The sequence below is a fragment of the Varroa destructor genome, unplaced genomic scaffold (assembly GCF_002443255.2).
Source record: "Varroa destructor unplaced genomic scaffold, Vdes_3.0 BEIS01000005.1, whole genome shotgun sequence".
NCBI lineage: Eukaryota > Metazoa > Arthropoda > Arachnida > Mesostigmata > Varroidae > Varroa > Varroa destructor.
Genome location: NW_019211458.1, coordinates 36,109,520 through 36,128,434, shown reverse-complemented (window position 1 = coordinate 36,128,434; position 18,915 = coordinate 36,109,520). Strand labels below are relative to the sequence as shown.

At 41.1% G+C, this 18,915-nt stretch overlaps 1 protein-coding gene and 2 long non-coding RNA genes across 10 annotated transcripts in view; 2 read left to right on the top strand and 1 right to left on the bottom strand.

Moving 5' to 3' along the window:
- LOC111250843 (ADP-ribosylhydrolase ARH3-like) overlaps positions 1 to 18,551 on the bottom strand; it is a 19,379-nt gene extending 828 nt beyond the window's left edge. For 3 of the 5 annotated variants that reach the window (XR_015328602.1, XM_022806688.2, XM_022806689.2), the window contains exons 1-7: positions 17,671 to 18,543; positions 15,924 to 16,155; positions 13,538 to 13,649; positions 8,796 to 9,021; positions 7,864 to 8,054; positions 7,248 to 7,443; positions 167 to 331 (exon numbers count right to left, since the gene is read on the bottom strand). Coding sequence is in view for 4 of the 5 variants with exons in the window: in XM_022806688.2 (XP_022662423.1) it covers positions 167 to 331; positions 7,248 to 7,443; positions 7,864 to 8,054; positions 8,796 to 9,021; positions 13,538 to 13,649; positions 15,924 to 16,155; positions 17,671 to 17,691 (1,143 nt within the window). In the remaining variant the exon portion in view is untranslated. Of the gene's footprint in view, positions 1 to 166; positions 332 to 4,691; positions 4,827 to 5,887; positions 5,968 to 7,247; positions 7,444 to 7,863; positions 8,055 to 8,795; positions 9,022 to 13,537; positions 13,650 to 15,923; positions 16,156 to 17,670 lie in introns of those variants that run through there. The other 2 variants (XM_086990382.1, XM_086990381.1) reach the window with 2 other exon arrangements.
- On the top strand, positions 331 to 7,840 carry LOC111250844 (uncharacterized). Of its 2 annotated transcripts, none has more exons than XR_015328605.1 (4): positions 331 to 621; positions 1,645 to 1,932; positions 2,144 to 2,438; positions 2,972 to 7,840. It is a non-coding gene; the product is annotated as an uncharacterized LOC111250844 (long non-coding RNA). The 2 variants fall into 2 exon arrangements; XR_015328604.1 differs by having other exon boundaries at positions 3,133 to 3,476.
- LOC147755625 (uncharacterized) lies at positions 13,639 to 16,255 on the top strand. Of its 3 annotated transcripts, none has more exons than XR_015328607.1 (2): positions 13,639 to 13,778; positions 15,456 to 16,255. It is a non-coding gene; the product is annotated as an uncharacterized LOC147755625 (long non-coding RNA). The 3 variants fall into 3 exon arrangements; XR_015328608.1 differs by lacking the exon at positions 13,639 to 13,778 and adding an exon at positions 13,786 to 13,853; XR_015328606.1 differs by lacking the exon at positions 13,639 to 13,778 and adding an exon at positions 13,862 to 14,092.
- Positions 18,552 to 18,915: the final 364 nt, after the last annotated feature.

The following is an 18,915-nucleotide window of genomic DNA, read 5'->3' as shown; positions in this document are numbered from 1 at the left end:
ACCATTTACCTTATAAAAACGTATGCCTGACAAGTTATATAGATTCTGTATCATCTAACTGTTCGGGTGGGGTTACACATCTTAATATCTGTTGTTTACTTGAACAAAATTGGCGGTATCACACATTATGACGACGAATGTAAAAAGAAACGTCAAATGGTTATACCTTAGTCACAGTCTCTACAGCCTGGCATTGACGAAGGACAATGGCTGGAATAATCCTGGCGCCTTTGCGAGCTCCAACTAAAGAGCAGGCCATTGAAGCTATCGTATCAGCGTCCCCTCCACAACGAAGTGCTGCTTCCAGCGTCCGCATGAATGCGTTGTCCGACTGAAGTATTACATTACACAATAACGTTACTTCGGTCTCTGAAGCCCAACTTGTCCCTTACAATAATTACTATACCATTCCTTTTTCTCGTCTGTGTCTAACATTTTCTGAGTAACACCCTTTCTTGTTTACCCTTCCTAAGTCGTGATGTGTTCGATTGTAATGTAAAGGTTTTCGGTGTAATCAAATCAGCCGCAACTGGTACAAGTGAGCTAATCAGAATATCGATCAGACGCAGCACCTGCAATTTCCTGCCAGTTTCGCGTGTCCTGGAAGTGTTACATTTCGAGGTGATTGCAAAAACAGTACATACAGATTACCCTGGACGAGTTCGTAGCACCCTTTTCAGCGCATTTATTTAGCGAGTTGGTACTAATGCTTTACGCCGTGCACGTTATTCAGAAATGATAAATGACAAAGGATCTTGGAATCTAGCAAATGTTATTTTGTTTGCTTTGCGCAGCCTGTACGAGCTGCTAGAATGGCTCGTACGACCATTTGGAATTTTAGCTTCTATACTAAAGAATCTAATATATAGATAAACAGTGCAATTTTCGTAACTTCGAAAGTTGAGCAAACAGATTAAACATGCTAACCGTTCGATATTTCTCGTCGATATCTGTATTTATACGGTAAAACCTTGTAAGCAAAAGTTAACACTTTAATGAACGATAGTCTAGCACAAGGCGGCATTTGTAGATGAAAAGAATAGAGTAAAAAAAGATCAATAATTCACTTCCGACCAATTTAACTTTGTCACTAGACAAAGCCCTATTCTAAATAGTAAATGTTTACGTCAGTTACTGCCTTAGACATCTCTTAAACATGTCGACGAAGGCACTGGTAATGAAGCTATTTTTTAATAGAATTATTGTTGAGCACTGCGCACCTCTGGTAACTGATGCATCGACCCAGTGTTATGGATAGACGACGTAACAAAGTCGTTGTAATTTGCGTTGATTCGAACCTTGGAAGGTCATCGTCGTAACGATACGAAATTGTCTTCTTGGGTTTTACCAACCGAAGGCGGTTTACGTATCTCCGATGTAATAAAACTAGGTGGCGACAATCACCTACAGTCGACGGCGGACCGACATGTTATAGTTATGCTTCACGCAGGATTGACTAATATCATGTATTTTCGCTGAAATCAACTTGCCGTTCATTATCTCTGTGACCAGGTTGAAAATTTCACTTATTTGCGCCGAGATATGGGTGCTTACCTAAAAGTCTATTTTTTCCAAGTTGTCATGAATACGTCTTGAAGCACTTTTCTACGAAATTACATGAAGACGACTGATGGATCGTTGCAGGCGCTGTTTCAAAAAGGATTCAATGTTTCTGTGGGTGACAGTTCGTAAAAGCGATACAAAATCTAATGTCATTCACTTCAATCACCATGTTTTACCACGATCAGTGCAGCTACTGGGCTGCTCTTAGCGGAAACCTTCGGTCAACGAAAGGTCGAAGAGGGTAAAACGGCTATCAGGTAAGAAAGGTAGAACGCCAAAGATAAACGACGAGGAAAAGAATGCCACAGTAGCATAGTGGCAGAACGAGTGAGCAGCTATCCCAAGGAGCGGTTCGGGCCCATATGTCAAGTAAGATCTTATATACGAGATATTCAGAAATAGTTAGATTGCCCCCGGGGTAGAGATCGATTATTTTCTTACACAGCTTATAAGGACATGGAGACTTTCAAGTCTACCCCTTCAGACTCGGTAAAGCTCCGTTAGAAATATGAATCAATGCAATTTGGGTGTAGATGGCGATATAACACACACACTGCAATAATTTGCCCTTTTTATGAAGAAGCCAGACCAGCAGCAAAAATAAAGGCGGCAGCGAAAGGGACTCGCGGTTACGACCCCAGCGGTAGCGCCACTCCGGATGTGTCAGAAGGCGACATAAAGCGATTCATACATTTCGTATGCGGCTGGGGATCACCTTGACCATGGATGCAGAAGTCGTGGGAGAGAAACGATGGCCGGGAAGACTGAGGAGAGCCAAACTTGGTACGGAGCAGGCAAACAATGTCGCTACAAATCCAAGTTCGCAGGCTGTTCGGAGAAAAACATCGAGAGAGTAACTCTGGCCAGCTAATTCGGTAAATATTTGAGATAGTTCCCATCGGCCCTTAGTACTGTTAATAAAGATTCGGGTCTAAATGAGGAAGTGAAGCTTGGGCGGAAAAACGATTTTAGTAGGTGCAAATCCTGCAATATTAGTTCTGCATGGCTGCGTAAGCCATTTGAGCCCCTAACCTTTAAAACCTTGGTTTGCGATCTTTTGCAGACGCTCGATTAAACGTCAATGAACTTTTACTGTTGTAATAGTATTTTTTTTTAATTTTTGCTTTTTTTTGAATCGTAACGCATAACGGTTTCCCAAGCCAAAAAATTTGACAATCCTGATATTATTATGATATTACGGAAATTTTAATACGCAACAGTATTTTTGACATACAGCTATTATTGTCTGATAGTCGTCTTTGGATACTTCAACGAGATTGCTGTTCAAAGGGGGGGGGGGGGGGGGTACTAATACTTGTTAAAAAGACCTTTAAATACTGCATTCTTGACTGTGATACCCGCATCCAATAGTGTTGATGGCCTGTTGTGGACTTATAAGATCAAAAAGTTCTCAGATTTATTCAACCGGACGTAAGATATTATTGAACCTGAACTTATATGTGGGCACATCAACCTCTCTAACATCGGTTGGTTATCGACAGCGGTCAGTGACAACTCTTCTCCAAATCCACCTTTGTAAATCTTTGTGTACCCAATAAACTTTTCCAGGTTGTTGAAATCATAACCTACCCGGTCAAGTTTGACGCTGAAGCCATTACCAGGAAAGGCGGAATAATCCTCAATTTTGTATTCATATCAGTTCCTGTATTATTGACAATTCGTCTGTGATTGACTCATCCGTTCACTGCACTTACTACAGCGTTTCATTTGAAGTAGTCGCCGAACTAGTGGAGCCTTCTGAGGTCAAACAGTGCCTAAATTTCCTCGAGAACTTAAAGAACTTCCAACCAAATGTAGTTAAATCCTGAAAGGAATTCCCCTGTCTTCCCTAAAAACATTGTATACCCTCTTATCGAGCCCCTATGCATAATAATGACGCGAACCTGCAAGAAGCGACTTGTTTTCAATTTTTCAATGTTCCAATAGTTACATCAGTCCATGAAGAAAATGTAAACCTGAACGGAAAAATATTATCCAGCAGGTCAAGGGTCAATAGCCTGCTTAGTTTAAGAAAAAACGGTAATTGACTATATTGTTGTTTACTTAGCTTCAAGACTGCCTCCTGGCGCTCATCAACGTGGATTTGCCAAGGACAGATTTACGATCACAGGGCTTCGTACAATGACCCAAGATTGGGAATTATTTTAAAGCCACCAGATAAAATTTGACGGCATCTACTTTAACTTTTCTAAGGTTTTTGGCCAAGTTAATTAAGAGTTATTACTTGTAAAGCTTATTAAAACGGAGAAGCAGATCCCTGCCCCATACAATCGATTGGAAGCTATCTGACAAATCAAATTTTTCATGTTAATATTAATTGCATTCACAAATTTCAGAGGAGTATGCCTCTTGGATGGACCTCAAGGTTTTTACACGGGCTTTATGCTTATGGTTTGAAACTCGAATAGGTGGCCTTTTTACTAGAGCTGGCGCGCTTGTTACTTCAGTCGACAGTCGATGTCGTATCTGCGTGTGACGCACCAGTGGTACGATCATCTCTACCAAAAGTGCATGCTCTCGTAAGCAAACTAACAAACACACTTTCAAGTGTGTGATCATTCCTCTAATGAGATCGGTAAAATACAATGACATAGGAACTTAACTTTAGCGTTCATCACCGTTAGTCTTATTTTTTTTAGACACTCTGCAATAGGAAGCTGCATATTTAATATTAATATTCGAACAGTCACATAATTCCCAAATTTCTATATCATTTCGCTGTTTAAAATTTTCATATAAAATATATTGACACCATTAAATGAATGCGGAATCGGTCTGTTCGTTGAGCTACCTTCAGATACGGCATAAATTTAAGAAGTCTTTGAGTTTCGTGCTACTTGTTAGTATGTTTCGAGTTTTACGACCGGTATCGCCATTTGTCATTTTATTAGATGGCTGACCCCCAGACATGAAATGAGGTCAGTCTATGACCGGCTTTCGGACTTCGATCACCAAGTATTCCTAAAATTAGCAAACAAATACGTTATCCACTAAGCTATCACGGGACTATCGTCTACCAAACACCTACTTTGCCAACAAAACCGACGGGAGGATCGATGTAGACATTTCTACCACCGTAGTTGATGTCACCAACATCCTTTAGAGCAGTGGGATTTGTTAGTGCACGGTTCATTTTTTCAACTATTTACCCGACAGCTTTCTGCTGACGTTGCCAGCCTCGAAAAACTGGTTTATACGGCTGTTCTCGGAAGGGTCAGCCAGTTTGGAGTGCCACGAGGGAGCTGCTGTAAAGGAATGTACGAAGTGGAGATACGGAACGCAAATTTCTAACTTTGTTATTATACGTTGGATGTCGAAAACGTGTTCTATCGAGCTAGCTTCTTATTTTCTGTATTAGAGTTTTGTTTCTTGCTTTCCCTGGCTTTCTCGCTTGACTACAGGCATGGAGAGTGACCGGCCAATAGGCACTGCACAAAAGGAAAAATAGCCGAAATAGAAATTCGAATTACGGAGTGGCGGTAACCCGGAGAGGGTCCAGTTTGCGACTGGTAAGACACATACCATCGGTTACCGCAATCGCATTGCTTTGCTATTTTAAGACGTTTTTTGAATTTCTCCTTTTTCGTACGCACTTCTACGCGAAGACAACACTGAAGCCCACCCGCGATTTCAGCTTTCTTCGAGGTTTCTACATGCTATCACATATGTCTCGCCTGCTCAGATTCGCACTAGAATTGAAAATAGATATAGAAACTACATAAAATACAGAGCGCGCATTGAAGAGGAACCATATACATCGAACATGTTAATCACAACGCACTACGCACAGGCAAAAGAAGATTCAAACAGCTGACGATAGCTTACGGAGCGACGAGCTAGTAACTAAGGAAAAATAAACGTGGAACTTGTATCAAAGATAATCGTCTGTTAGAAAGTTAAGAAAGAAAAGTAACTATTTTCAAACTGTATAGCATAGTCTCGGTAACAATATCTGTCTCATTTCACTGGATCCCCCTTGTCAAAGCCGGCTCTGTACTCGTTGTACAAAGTAAATCGAGGATTTTTCTGAACCTAAGCGGTACGGTTACCCCGAGTAGATATCGGCTACGCTATCCACACAGTTGTACGCACCGGTTAAACGCTCGTCAGATCATTCTGATCTCAGAAACAGCTCGCATCGATGCTACGTCGCGCGTCGTCGTAGCGAACCGATGTTTTACTAGAGGAAACAGTGCATGGGCTGTTTGTGTCGGAAATAATAGACTAGTAGTTAGATTTAATAATAGGGTTAAACTATTTCTGTCACGTAATTGGATTGGTACTTCGTGCGTTCATGTCTGACCTGTACCACTCTTGTCAACGTAAAAGTTGTAACTAATCTTGCCAGCAGGACCATTTGCCGACAAACCCTCTGGCGACCACCTTGAAAGCGTTTATCAAAAAAAATGAGACACAGATAAATATAACATGTAAAGCCTGAATAGGTAACGCCAACAAGAAATTAACTGATACCACCACTCTGCGTATAAGCATTTTAATTAGGCAAAAAGCACTGTCTAATAGAGTTGAGCGGACATTCAACATATACAAACGCATGAAGACTAAGACTAGTCGGTGTTGAATGAATCTTGCTCTAATGTTATAACCTCGTATGGTCTCGATTGTAATAGGTCTCTATATAAGGGTTCAGGAACCAGCGAAGTAATGAACGAGCAGAACTAATGGTGACTATTTACATTGTTGAGGCATACTCAAAGGCTGCCTAGGCCTATGCCCATAAGCATCAATTAATCCACTGAACTTTGTTTATCCTAGTGGTATACCCTGAAACGGCTTTCAACTCCTAGGGAAGATTAGTTTGCAATGGAGAGATACGAATATGTCACACTCGCCTCATCAGAGAATTATAGGTCTCTTACGTTTTAACCGGAATTCAATATTGTTTTGTTAGTTAGTATCTTTCTGTTTACCTCCAACCACTGTGATTAATCAGCATAGGCCAACGCATATATATCCATTCATGGACTTATGACAACTGAAGCAGATTTGTTCAGCCCATTATAAGCACAAAGTGAATTTTTAGCTGATATATGTATGTATATGTAAGAGACACACCTCATCGACACGTGTGGCCTTCACAAGACAGGCTTAACGAGCTATGTCCATGACTGCGGTCACGTATTAAGTCATATGGTCTTTTAAGAGCCTACGTGTAGTTCTCGGAGAAGGCAATTTTAGAAGACTTAACCTTTGTATTTTACGTCCGGTATCGCGGTGAAGCATTTCATTTTGGATGCTAGCATAACTCTATTATCATGACAATGTACCTGTAGACAAATCAAATCATACGGTGTCCCCTATAGAACATGACCTATCTTTTATGTACGAAATAGCACATACTTCCCTTTCCCCCATTTAAACATGTATCTACTTAACTAAGACATGTCTAACTAGAAGATAAAACCAGCAGAATTATCTTTTTGCACAAAAAAAATGTATAAAAGAACCAAGTGTGGTTTTTACTATGATTCGATTTCTCACTGCGCCAGGCTACGTTAGGAAATCTTATCCAAGATCGGCATACGCAATAAAAACATGTCTATAGGTATTGGGGGGCATGTCAGTATGTTTGTGTCAGTTTACGTCAAGTACTTGTGTTGGAAGCAAAGAGCTTATTCGTGTTAAACATTAGCTGGACAAACCTTGTTGATAAGTTTGAAATTGGCATTCTCCTGGCAGCCGAAGATGTAACACGCGAGAGCAGTCACTACAGACCCCTGGGCAGTCATATCATTTCCTAGAAGACGCACCAGATCAGCTGATTCAACCGGTGGATGCTCTGGAAAAGCCGCATCGAGCAGCAGCTTTCTAGCTGCGTGCAGCTTGTATGTTAGAGGACTGCCTCAGCAATTAAAAGAATTCTAAACGTTAGTCCTATACATAACTGCAGAAAATGTTTAGATAAACGTATTAAGTAAGAATGGAAAATATATGCATATAAAAGAGACACCCTTGAAATCCGACAATTTTTTTTAGCCACATCGTTTGTTAGAGCTATGTATTTGCGATGTATTTTCGATTGTCACATTATTTTCCTTTTAAACAGATATAAAAAAAAATAAATTCTTTAATACAAAGTTACATATCGAAGTATATAAATCTCGTTGTCTTGTGGTAGTTAGCTGACCCACAAAGTTTTATGAACTATTCTATGTATCTCATCGCATGTCTGAAAGAAAGCCCAAGCCTCAAAAGTCTAAAATATTCAGCAAATAAAAAAAAATGGTTAATATTTCTAATAGAGTTCTTAAAACCAACCGGAAACCGTCGAGTTCCTCTTCGATCTCTTCCATCCGTTCTATCAATTGATCAAATAGGACCACTCCATCAAAAAAGGCCCCGTTTGAATTTTCTGCAAGTAGCGCATCTCTCAAAGCTAGCGCGTGCAGGACGGCAGCACAAATACCGGTAGGATGCGCGTGAGTCATTTTCGCCTGAAGGATTGTCGTCTACAGGAAAACAAGTTTAAGGTGTGACAGCCGACGCAGTCACGTCTGTGCCATTATGTAACATCTATGATTTCTTTCACGCCAGTATCTTAACCTAAAAGGCGCCGTATGCCGCTAGTGTCGACCAATACATTTAAATCGATATACGCACAAGTGTGTTATAGATATCATATTCAAAGTAAACATAGAGAAATGCGACAGATCCGGATTCCAGCTGCTGCTGTACGTTTTTCGTCGTGAGTGTCTCGGAGAACATCTACTTGTTCGCGGGGGTCCCGTTTGAAACACGGGATAGAGTCTTGCCAGAGAAAACGGGCGCTCTCGCAAGGACCGAAGTCTCGTAGCTTGACTAAATTTCAACATAAGAAAATATTACTCTCTTTGCTAACCACGCCACGACGACACTGAAAGTGTGCCTACTTGAGCGAAACTTGTAACAGGGTAATCATTGAATAGTATTTTGCTACCAAGAAAACCTTGCGTCTACGATTGATTTCTTATGTAATGCAGTTTGAAGAAGCTGAATCGGTCTCGCCGGCAATATATCGCTGAAAGCTAAGTTTTAAGATCCATACTTAGGAATCACTTGTGGAAGCGCTTAACGGTTGCTAAAAATACTCCTCTTTTACGCCTGTGTTTTATAAGATCTCTTTTTCAGTGTTCATGCCCAACTATATACTTTTGTATAGAAGAATGAGAAAGGATAACATTATATATTTGTCAAAATGTTTTCACAGCTACCTCAATCATAGCATCGAGGTCGTCTTTAAGGAATATGGCCACTGGAGCGGTTCGCATGGCAGCTCCGCTCCCAAAACTGCCCATTCCGCCAAACTGTTGCCTAGCTGGTCCATATAATCGTTCGTCTCCATGAACTCCATCGTGTTTCCATTTTCGAAAGACATCTCGTACGGCGTCACCATACTCAGAGTCAAGTGACTCATTTTCGAAGTACTCATTCGTCAATCTGTAACCAGATAGTGTAAAGTCGATAGATAGGTCGATAAGAGTAATGATATACCTTTTCTTAATTAATCTATTTTATTAAAATAGGACTGAATCCAGCATATGGAGACAAAAAAGCGTGCGCTTAAGAGTAAACAACGCAAAAAGTTATTTCTCTACCCACAAAAATTACAAAACATTTTGGCAAAACTCATAATGTTTCAAAATATACTCCATGGCAAGCATCCCTACAAATCTATCATCAGAGCGCAGAGAAATGTACAGAACTGACTAACGCAGAAGTAACAAAATCAGGTAATGCTACCCAACGCGTCTTGTTGGTACTATACAAAGTTTTTTTGTTTAAAGACGAGAAACTACAAATGAAATAACACACATCGCGTCTTACGTTTAAGATACAAATTTGCCTCTGTTGCTCGGCCCTACGTCCATTGAAGATCATGCGGCTAGAGTTTACGTGCATTTAGATTTAGTCACATTAAAATGAAGGCGTATTATACTGATCAGTTAAAAGTCTAGTTGTAGTAAAGATTTTTCTCTGATTATTCCTTCTGCTAAGTTTGAGCGCCCTGCATAGCGAACTCTTCTTACCTGAATAGCTAGTTGACCTACAATTGTACCTGAGTCTGTGCTGCAAGGCTGCAAGCGTTATTGCTATATTAACAGGATATTTACTAAAATCTGAACACCTATATCTATATGTATTACCCAACACTGAAGGTCACCGCTGTACACCCGCCACGGGACTGACCTGATCTGTTTTTTTTTTTGAATAACGTCTATTGTTAGGGCAAGTCTTATTTTTCTAATATTTTCATCAGTTTCGTTAGAATGTTCCTCTCATTCTCTAAGCAATGCCAGCGGCCATAAATAAATACCATACATAAAATCGACGAGACCGTAAGTGCCTTCCATCAGGCTTGCCTAGATCGCTCCCTCTCGACGCTCGTTTATGCCTTCTATTAACATAGAAAGAAATCGCACCAGACTTGTTGCGCAGCAGGGTCGCAGGTAAAGCTGCAGGCGTTCTATTGAATGACCGCCGCGCTACAAATGGATAGAGGTTACGTCGTCCAGGAGAGAACAGTGGCAGGCGAACGAATAGGCAAATTTTTGCTCATACCCGCTCTGTAGTAACATTTCGTTGTATTCCAATATACCTTTTTAATGGGATATATAACTTGGCACTAATGTAGCTGCAACGCCGGCTGTTGTCCTATGGCGCCTTGAGCGATACGGCATCCGCTACTTGAACATGAAGCGCTTCTCTAGTAGCTAAGCCAATAGCTTATGGCCTTGGAGGCGAATGATGCAAAGGCACACCCAACGGGTGTGAGAGGCAAGTCCAGAGTAGATCTGGTTATTCACGGCTAAAGCTAGTTTACCTACACATGCGTGGATTTGGATGGAAGTCGAAGGGAGAAGAAGGATGAAGGGGGTGCATATGCACTATGATCGATTATAGTTGTAGTACAAGGAGACGTATCGTACTTCGACAACTCTTCACGTCAGTACCATCACGAAACTGCGCAGAAGTACAGTTACGTTGAGTGTAATATGTGAGTGGTGATGCTGACTGTCGTCACACGATCTTCTACCAATGACATATGCTGACACGCGATATATTTCAACTAAATGTACACCTTCCTGCCCACCCATAGATAATGGCCTTAAACTTCATTTTAAGGGGGAGGTTCGCAAAAGCAATAAACACATCTTCTCATAGATGGTGCATGTTCATTAAAACTGCAATTAGGTCTAGTATGTCGACAAACGGTTATAAAAAAAAAGAACAGCAATATGGTCAAATTACACAGCCAGTGGAGTATTTAGCCCAACATACAACAGCGCTAGATAAAAATGGATACAAGTATTGAAATTCTAATAATAGATTGTACAGGCAAGTCTATCTCTTCCAGGTCATAGTACGATGACGGGATTATGGGAAGTACAATGGATCCTGAGAGTTTTAAAGGTTACGCGCAGAGTCTGTAATAAGTTAAAAGCTCTTTGGAAACATGCGCGTTTAGTTGAAACATCCCACTCCCAACCCACGGCGTCTTAGTCTGATATAGACTTTCTAACATCCACACTAGTACTACACCACCTGGCAAATTAAAGCCTGTTGACTAGATAGCATCCAGATTAGCTGCTTCTATAATCGCTTCTTCAATAACGAGAGCATATTATAACTCAAGACTGAAATAACGCGGTACATCTAGCAAAAGTGCTCAGCAATGACTTTTGTGGTTAAAGCTGTAGACCATTCAAAACGGCTTGTCGAATGGCTTTGTTAACAATGTATAGACACCGAAGTACGGATTCAACATAGACGATCGTCGTATGGCTACTTAAGCCGAGAAAAAACCCGTCAGTAAAAACCGGTCCAGTTTACTCTAGGAGAGATGAGGTCAAGGAGAGAAACATCTTCAAGTTCTGAGAATCGATACCCAGTAGTTAAGTTTTTGTCCCTCGAAAATCACAACGTTTCGGAAATCGATCAAAGATTGGTGAAAACATTAGGCAAGGCGACTTTAAGCAAAAGCATAAAACAGGGATGGTGTGTAAACGTTCCCAGAACAAAAATAAAAGTGTTATATATTAGCAAAAACGTGACCATATATCGGGTCCCGAAAAGCAAGAACGCATTGCACCAATTGAGGAGGCTCTCCGTGAATACAAAGCGTGGGGTTTAAGAGCTTTGTCGGCCAAAATTCATATTTCACAGGTGACAAAATTATAACCAAAATACTGAAAATGTGGAGATTGAGCTAAAATGGTCCTTCATACATTGACTCCAAGTTATGCGGGTGATGTGCTTTCATCACCAAAAAAACCTGCCTAGAGCCTAAGGCCGCCATACAACGGTTTGGCAACAATTGGCGGTTCAGCCAATACCGCCAGCTGGAAAGGGATCACGTAAGAGAATGGCGTCGTCTGCGAAAGAAATCGAGTTCGTTGGTGGTGTCAAGTAGGTTTGATGACAGGTGATCGTAGTGCTTGTACTGGACATCGTGGGCATCTCCTACCACCAGGGATACTTGCCAGAGCAATGAATGCAACCCGCGATCCTTGGCAGACATATAATCCGGCGGCACGGCAGTCGAAGGCACTACCCTGACAGCAACGCCAAACCTCACTGCAATGTTTCTTGGCTTGAGCAAGTAATATCCGCCGCTGGTTTTAATCGCCTTATTCTGTCGATTCAAGTCCATGTGATCAGAGGGCTCTCCATGCCCTAAGAAGGTCAGCTGATGGGCAGCAATATGCTACTATAGATTTGTTTCGAAAAACCATAGATAAAGAAATTACGTATAGGAACGAAAATGGCCGGTATATCGCTGTTCGGAAGTTGTCAGAGCACTGAGACAAGTGTATCAGGAAAAAGGGTAGTACCATTAACTAATAGTAAAAAATCACCATTATAGCCCAACTAGCTCAAGAATTATTCAGTGTCAGAGTTTGCCAGATTCGCTTATAACAGCCCAATGTATAAATTTTACTTCAATGTATTGCAGGGTCATAGTGCTGTAGAAGTTAGTAGCTGTTTCTGGAATAATAGTAGATTTCTCTCAAATAGGCTTGCGATGCGGGAATTTCGGTTTTCTCTACAAAGTTAAAAAATCTCAGTAACAATACTTCTGTGGTACTCGTCACATGGAAGCTTTATAGACTTCATAGAGAATATATCTAATACGAATGTATTTTTATCCAAAACCTAATTATATAAGGGAGTTTCTCCTAAGTCAGACATGCTTTAAGCACCTTGCCTATCGGAAGTAGTAAATGATGTTTAGTATATAGGGGAGTTCGTTAGTCTTCTGATCTACTACGGCGTAGGTCGTCATGCGATTATCGGAACATCTCTTCAGCTCGTTGCACCCGAGCTAAAATTCTTCTGCAAATCTAGCTTTAGGTAATGAATACCGTAAGTAGACTTTAGCTAACAGAAGCCAATTGAGATCACCGTTACGCTCGAAACAAATAGGCAGGGGCTAGTTTGTCTTGGACGTTGTAATCTACTCAATCTGCCGACGGCGCCGCCTTCGCTATACGTAAATTCTTTCTACCAAATATTTTGGTTGGATGCTCCAACCCCTACGATGCATGAGCATACCCACCGTTCGGTCCCAATGAACTTTACTACATATGCTGAGCTTGTCTAACTTGTTACCTCCATAAACCCGCGCACTCATCAATTTGCCGAGCTGGCAACGCCCTGTGTAACATAATAATTGCCTCATCATCCCTGCGTGCTATGTCTAGCAGCTCACAGACTCATCTAACAAGCTCAGAGCAAGCAAGACTAACAACCACAGGGAATGGTGTCTACTGAAGTGATAAAGCCTGTGAGTAATGCGAATGGCGCAATATTCTAACGATCCAGCGGAGGGCCCTAGCCGAAGAGGGTAAGATTTGCTGTCCTTTCAAACACGCACACAAGAAGTCGAGAAGGACAACCGCCCTTCGTATAAGCGACACAGTATAAGCTATAGGTTGGCCTGCTTTCGACTTGCCTTGTAGCGATGTCGGCAGGCTCGAAGCGTCGTTTTCGGATGAGACTTTTAGCGAGACAGAGGGTAGTGGCGGTTACGTCCGTGTAACAGTAGTAGCCACGTCCGGAGCCGCCTGAAATAATAAGGATATAATAACCTCCTTTCTTTGCACAGATTGGCGAGACCCGAATCAGCGGCCTCTCGGTCTCTCTCTGCCTGGAATAATCGATCGACGCAAATTTCGCATTGCAGCACCAAATAGGTAAGCTGTTTAAATGAGTCGTCGTTGTTACTGGTAACAGCCTGGCTTAAATGGATCAATAACTACTCTTCCTTTGTAAGAAATCCGTATATGAATTTTGTCTTAATCCAAAATCGCGGGTCAATTGCGTTTCTAGAACATGCTTCTCTATCTAGTGAGAGAAGCCTTCTATGTGAAACTACCCTGATGCAGGTTTATTTACTTGCTAAAGTGTTCTGTTTGCTTAGTGCTGCTTTTATTATGATGTCCTAACCAGGATATGCAAGTAATATGTGCGCAAGACGAACGATTGTCACAGCTGAGGTTTTGTTCAGGTAATTCAGCGGTGAACGGCGGTCCTCAATGGGCATTGCCGTTCATAATGTATTGCTTCCTGAGTTCTATCACTAATTATTTACAAATAGGCATTTCTCGAAAGGTTTCCTCCTACATTAGAGACCTACAGAATAATCGTTATTTAAACGCTATAATTAACAACTGATACGACTTTAGCTCAGCGTCTCAGATTCGCCTGAGACGGTTAAAATAAATGTCCTGATCTGAAGTACAATGTAAATAATGTGTAGCGTTCACCTTGGAATTACTAATAGGATCGGCGGATTACGCTGTCCGATCGTAAGCGGTGGTGATATTTGCCTGTTCCTCCAAACTAGTCCCACCGGATCAGGAAGTAATAAACAAAGACATACGAAAATCGCAAACTATAAACAATAATTAGTTCTATATACAATATGTAGTAGAAACACAAATTTCTAATCATGACCATCGTGCATTTTATTCTTTAAACAATGGAACATCATTTGATTTCTTCGGTACTAGTATTTTATTTCCTGAGTCGATCGGGTCTTTAGGTTATCTCTAGGGATGCAATCAACTTGGAAAAGGTGTGGTCGGATGATTCGAGAAAAGTAGACACAATTTTCAAATCGGAAACAGCAGACTATCATGGGCTACTTTTACTTTAATTGCTGCATCCACAGAGTACAAAAGTTTTTAGCTACATCTGTATCTATAACATGAACACTTACAAACATATATATCTATTGGTCCGATGTATCTTCGATATAGGCCATGTGTAGATGTATTTCAAATGATATATAAAGTATGACACGTATTATTAAATAAAAAAAAAAACACATTAGCTAGATACATGAGAGTATCGAAAACCTATTTCCTGTCCAGTCGACTTTTATGTCGGCAAAATGCTTTTACCGCTAGCAGACAACATTAAATGTATCCGAACCCAGCGATGTTGTGTGACTATTTCGGTAGTCGCTCGATAAAGACTTGGAGCAAGGAAACGAGTTACCGCGTAGACGTCACTGGAATGACGTATTTGCGCAAAAGGCTGTTGGCGCTTTGAGTACGATTATTCCAAATGCGGTTTAGCGTGTCATCTGATTTCCATCCGCTGTTAAAACGGGTCACTTAAAGCTTATCAATCTAACGTAGGAGCTGCATTGGTATATCACAAAGCCATAGTGTAAGAAACAGTTACTCTTATCTAATAATAAAGAAATCTAATAGCTAACGCTACGATATACTCGTTGACGTTTCGCAGATAGTGATTAACTGCACCAACCTAAAATACGTCTGTAATATCAATAATAAAAAAACCATCAAATAATTGAGAGCTCTAAAGCTGTCCTTATGGCTGGTGTTTTTCAAATCTATTAGCTTCAATAAAAGATCAAGGACGTGATAACCTGCTCAGACAATGATTTCGTGTCTCAAAAACGCAAGAAGCTATTTCTGTTGAGTTCTTCAACGTTGCAGAGAGAGACTGACGAAGCTTCGACGAGCTACTATTGACGGTAGCCATGATCCAACGATGCTGACACTTAATCAATAAGGATTGAAGCTCTTTTCCGGAACACAATGCGTAGCAAAGACGAAAAAGGTTCGTTCAAAAGAGCAAAGGAAGTACGGTGATTGGTGAAAGACCGTAGCCTTTGCTGTTAACAATGGAGAACGCGCAGCCTTCTTCCCGGAAATGATCGAAGGCTTTAGGTCTTAGTTCCGGTTCCCTCATTTTCGTTATAGTGGTGCCCTTATGTTTCTTTGCCACTGCATTACTCTGCACCCGCGTGCTGACGTCTACCGACTTGGTAATCTGTGTTTATGATACGACTAAAAAAAACGCACCTTTAGTGGCTCTGTGATTTCTTCCGGCCGATGGACCGGGCAAAACGCTGTTTGTTCGGATGTTGTTGAGGTACGTCGTTACGTCATAATCGAATGAATCATCTGCCCCGTGTGAATCATCGAAGTTCGAGTCGAATGGAGCACCGAGACAATCCCCAACAAGGACGCCTTGCAAACACCCGACATACTTATCGATGTATTTCGCCTCGCGGTCGTCCTTAACCAAGCCTACCTGAGAACGATGATGATTCAGTTGTTTAGTATTGCTTAATTTTAAACGGTGCTAAAAAAAAAAACCAAAAACTATGAAAATCAATAAAAAATAGTATTTTCTTGATCGTCTTTTTATTTAGCTATTTGTCTAGTAGAGAGAAGTAGGTAAACAAATTACCAAATAAAAACAACTGACCTTAATAGAGCTGCCTTTGTGTAGGTTCTTCAAACTAGAGTAGAGAATGACTCTAAGAACTATACTAGTTAATTGCATCTCAAACAGTTTGTGCTCGCAAGTGAAATTGTTCCATTTTGAAGTCGAGAGCGAATTAAAGATGGCAGTCATCCTCTATGTGGAAATAGATAAAGTCAAGGTTTCACCTATGAGTTGAATTCATAAATGCTATAAACTGATATGCATTGATAGATTTGTTTTGCACTTGGCGCAGATATCCACAAAAGCTTAATTACCTTGACAGTGCATCTATATACGTTGTACCCTATCAGAACTGGCCATAAGGCAAGAAGACATTGACGTTGTGTCAAACAGGTTGAGATTCTGCAAGTCATTCAAGCTATTCAGGGGAATAGGTCGGCTTTTTTCAACACTCAAATCTTCGTTCACTTTAAATCAAATGAGGAAAATATTTTGTATAAAAGAGATCTTTATGCCAAAAATTATAGTGGTCATTCTGTTTCTATACCATATACGACGTAACGGCGTATGGTATTGTGGGAACCAATGATACAATTCCAGCCGTATTTATATGATGCACGATTGTACCCAGATACATTTTTTACACTCTCATAGGTTAAACCCCTGTCTCACAGATATATTCTACCCACTAATGAATTCAATGATATTTAGTTGTTTATATGGTCTAAACAAATATAGATCAGAATTTCCAAGTATACCCAAAGTTGCATCTTTTTGGGCACGATTCTAGCTATTAAGAAATTTCCTCCAGTGCATAGCCAGCCACCATAGCGGAGGTTGGAAGGCTGTGTCATTCAAACGTCGCTTGTCTTAATAGTTACTGTATGCACAGATAAAAGTGTAGCAAACTACAACCACTCAATTTTTGATCCTGGCAAAAGTGAGGACAGCGGCTTTTCGCTGAACCCGCTCAGTTTCTAGAAATAGAATGAGTAACTTCAATGTTCCTACTTTCAGGTTAATTTGTCTACAGACAATCATCAAGCGAGAAGCCTACGTCGGACACCTTATCCGTTCGTTACCATTGCTAGAAGCGCACATTTTTGGCAGTCGTATTCAATTTCGAGCGGTCTACTCTGTCAATCGGGAAATCACTAGAAGACTACGGCTGAGAATAGGATCTAGTGTCGTATGATCAGACACTTGCGAGTTAAACAAGCATATTGGATACAAGAAAGCACAGAAATGAACCGATTTGCCAATGGATAGAAGCGACACGTAACGACAGCACCGCTTAGATGTTATACTTTGAAATGTTTTGCACCCAACAATTTTCCATCATAGAATAAGTTTCTAGTCGCGCTTCCTATCACTCACCCTTCTCCTGGGAATCTCCATCGTCTCGATGATACTTCGTCGATGAGGGATTTCTTCCGCATTTCTTGAGTAGTCTACTCTTATGAGAAGGATGCACTTTTCGCGTAGCCTCTGTAGAACCCTTTCAAGTCAATCATTATTAAATCATCCTGCTAGTTTAAAAAAGCCGTAAAAGCTGACCGTGACAAAATGTCGGTAGCTGATAGGGTTAGTCCTTGCCTTCAACACTGGAGCATCGAAACCGTCAAAAAGACGCTTCCCGGTTTATTAAAGCGCTGTCAAACGTCGACAACGCCGGTTCCAGTTGATTCAGCAAACTGGGCTATTACACTGCCTAAACTGAGTTGTGTAGTTTTTGCTTCGGAGCATTGAGCATTAGACACTAGCGACGTTGAGCCACGGTTCTACAACAAAACCGTACCATAATTTGTGCAAAGAAACTGAAACCATACTGTGCTCATGATTCGAGCGTCGATTGTATTTAGGTATCCATCCTCTCTTGTGGTATCGCTAGGTCACGATACGGTATGTATTTTCTTTGAATGATTCGCTATTTCTCTTTACGTGGACATATGTATCTCTATGTCGCTTGAGCGACTGCTCGCCAACTTGCCAAGAAAAGAAACGCCGTCATCACTAAAACAAGCGAGCGATAAAGATCGTCAAAGAGAGTGGAGTGAACGGCGGCTGTCGTAGGTTCGTCATAGGTATACGCAGAACAAATAAGTACTTAAAGCGAAATGATTACCTATTGCTCCTTTGTCACATTTGAACAATCGTCGTTTTCGCGGCACCATTTCAACGTGTCATTTCATCATTTGCTAACTAGTTGACAATTGGTTCCAATGTTGGCAGTTTGTTGCTTCCGATGGCCGTTCGCTAGTAAACCCTATGAAATTATATGAATATACCATGTTATAACGGCGTTAAGATACATCCACCAGTTTCGTTCCCTCGTCTTGTTATTGTTATTATCGACATCTCATCGTAGGTCCGTGTCGCTGAATAGTGGAAACCACCGGCCTTCGTAATCGGTCACACACACACCCATGGTGTCGCGGAATCTCCAGCCTGACGATCTATCTACAAGAGTAGGTAGATTAGTGAGAGGCCACCACATAATGTTAGGCATAGCACAGGCTAGATACCTAATGGCGGCAAGCCATATACGGAGGCGATGGACGACGTGACTCGTTGCGCAGCTGTACAGAGTTACGGGGGAAAGAGTCCACAGGGAATAGCAGA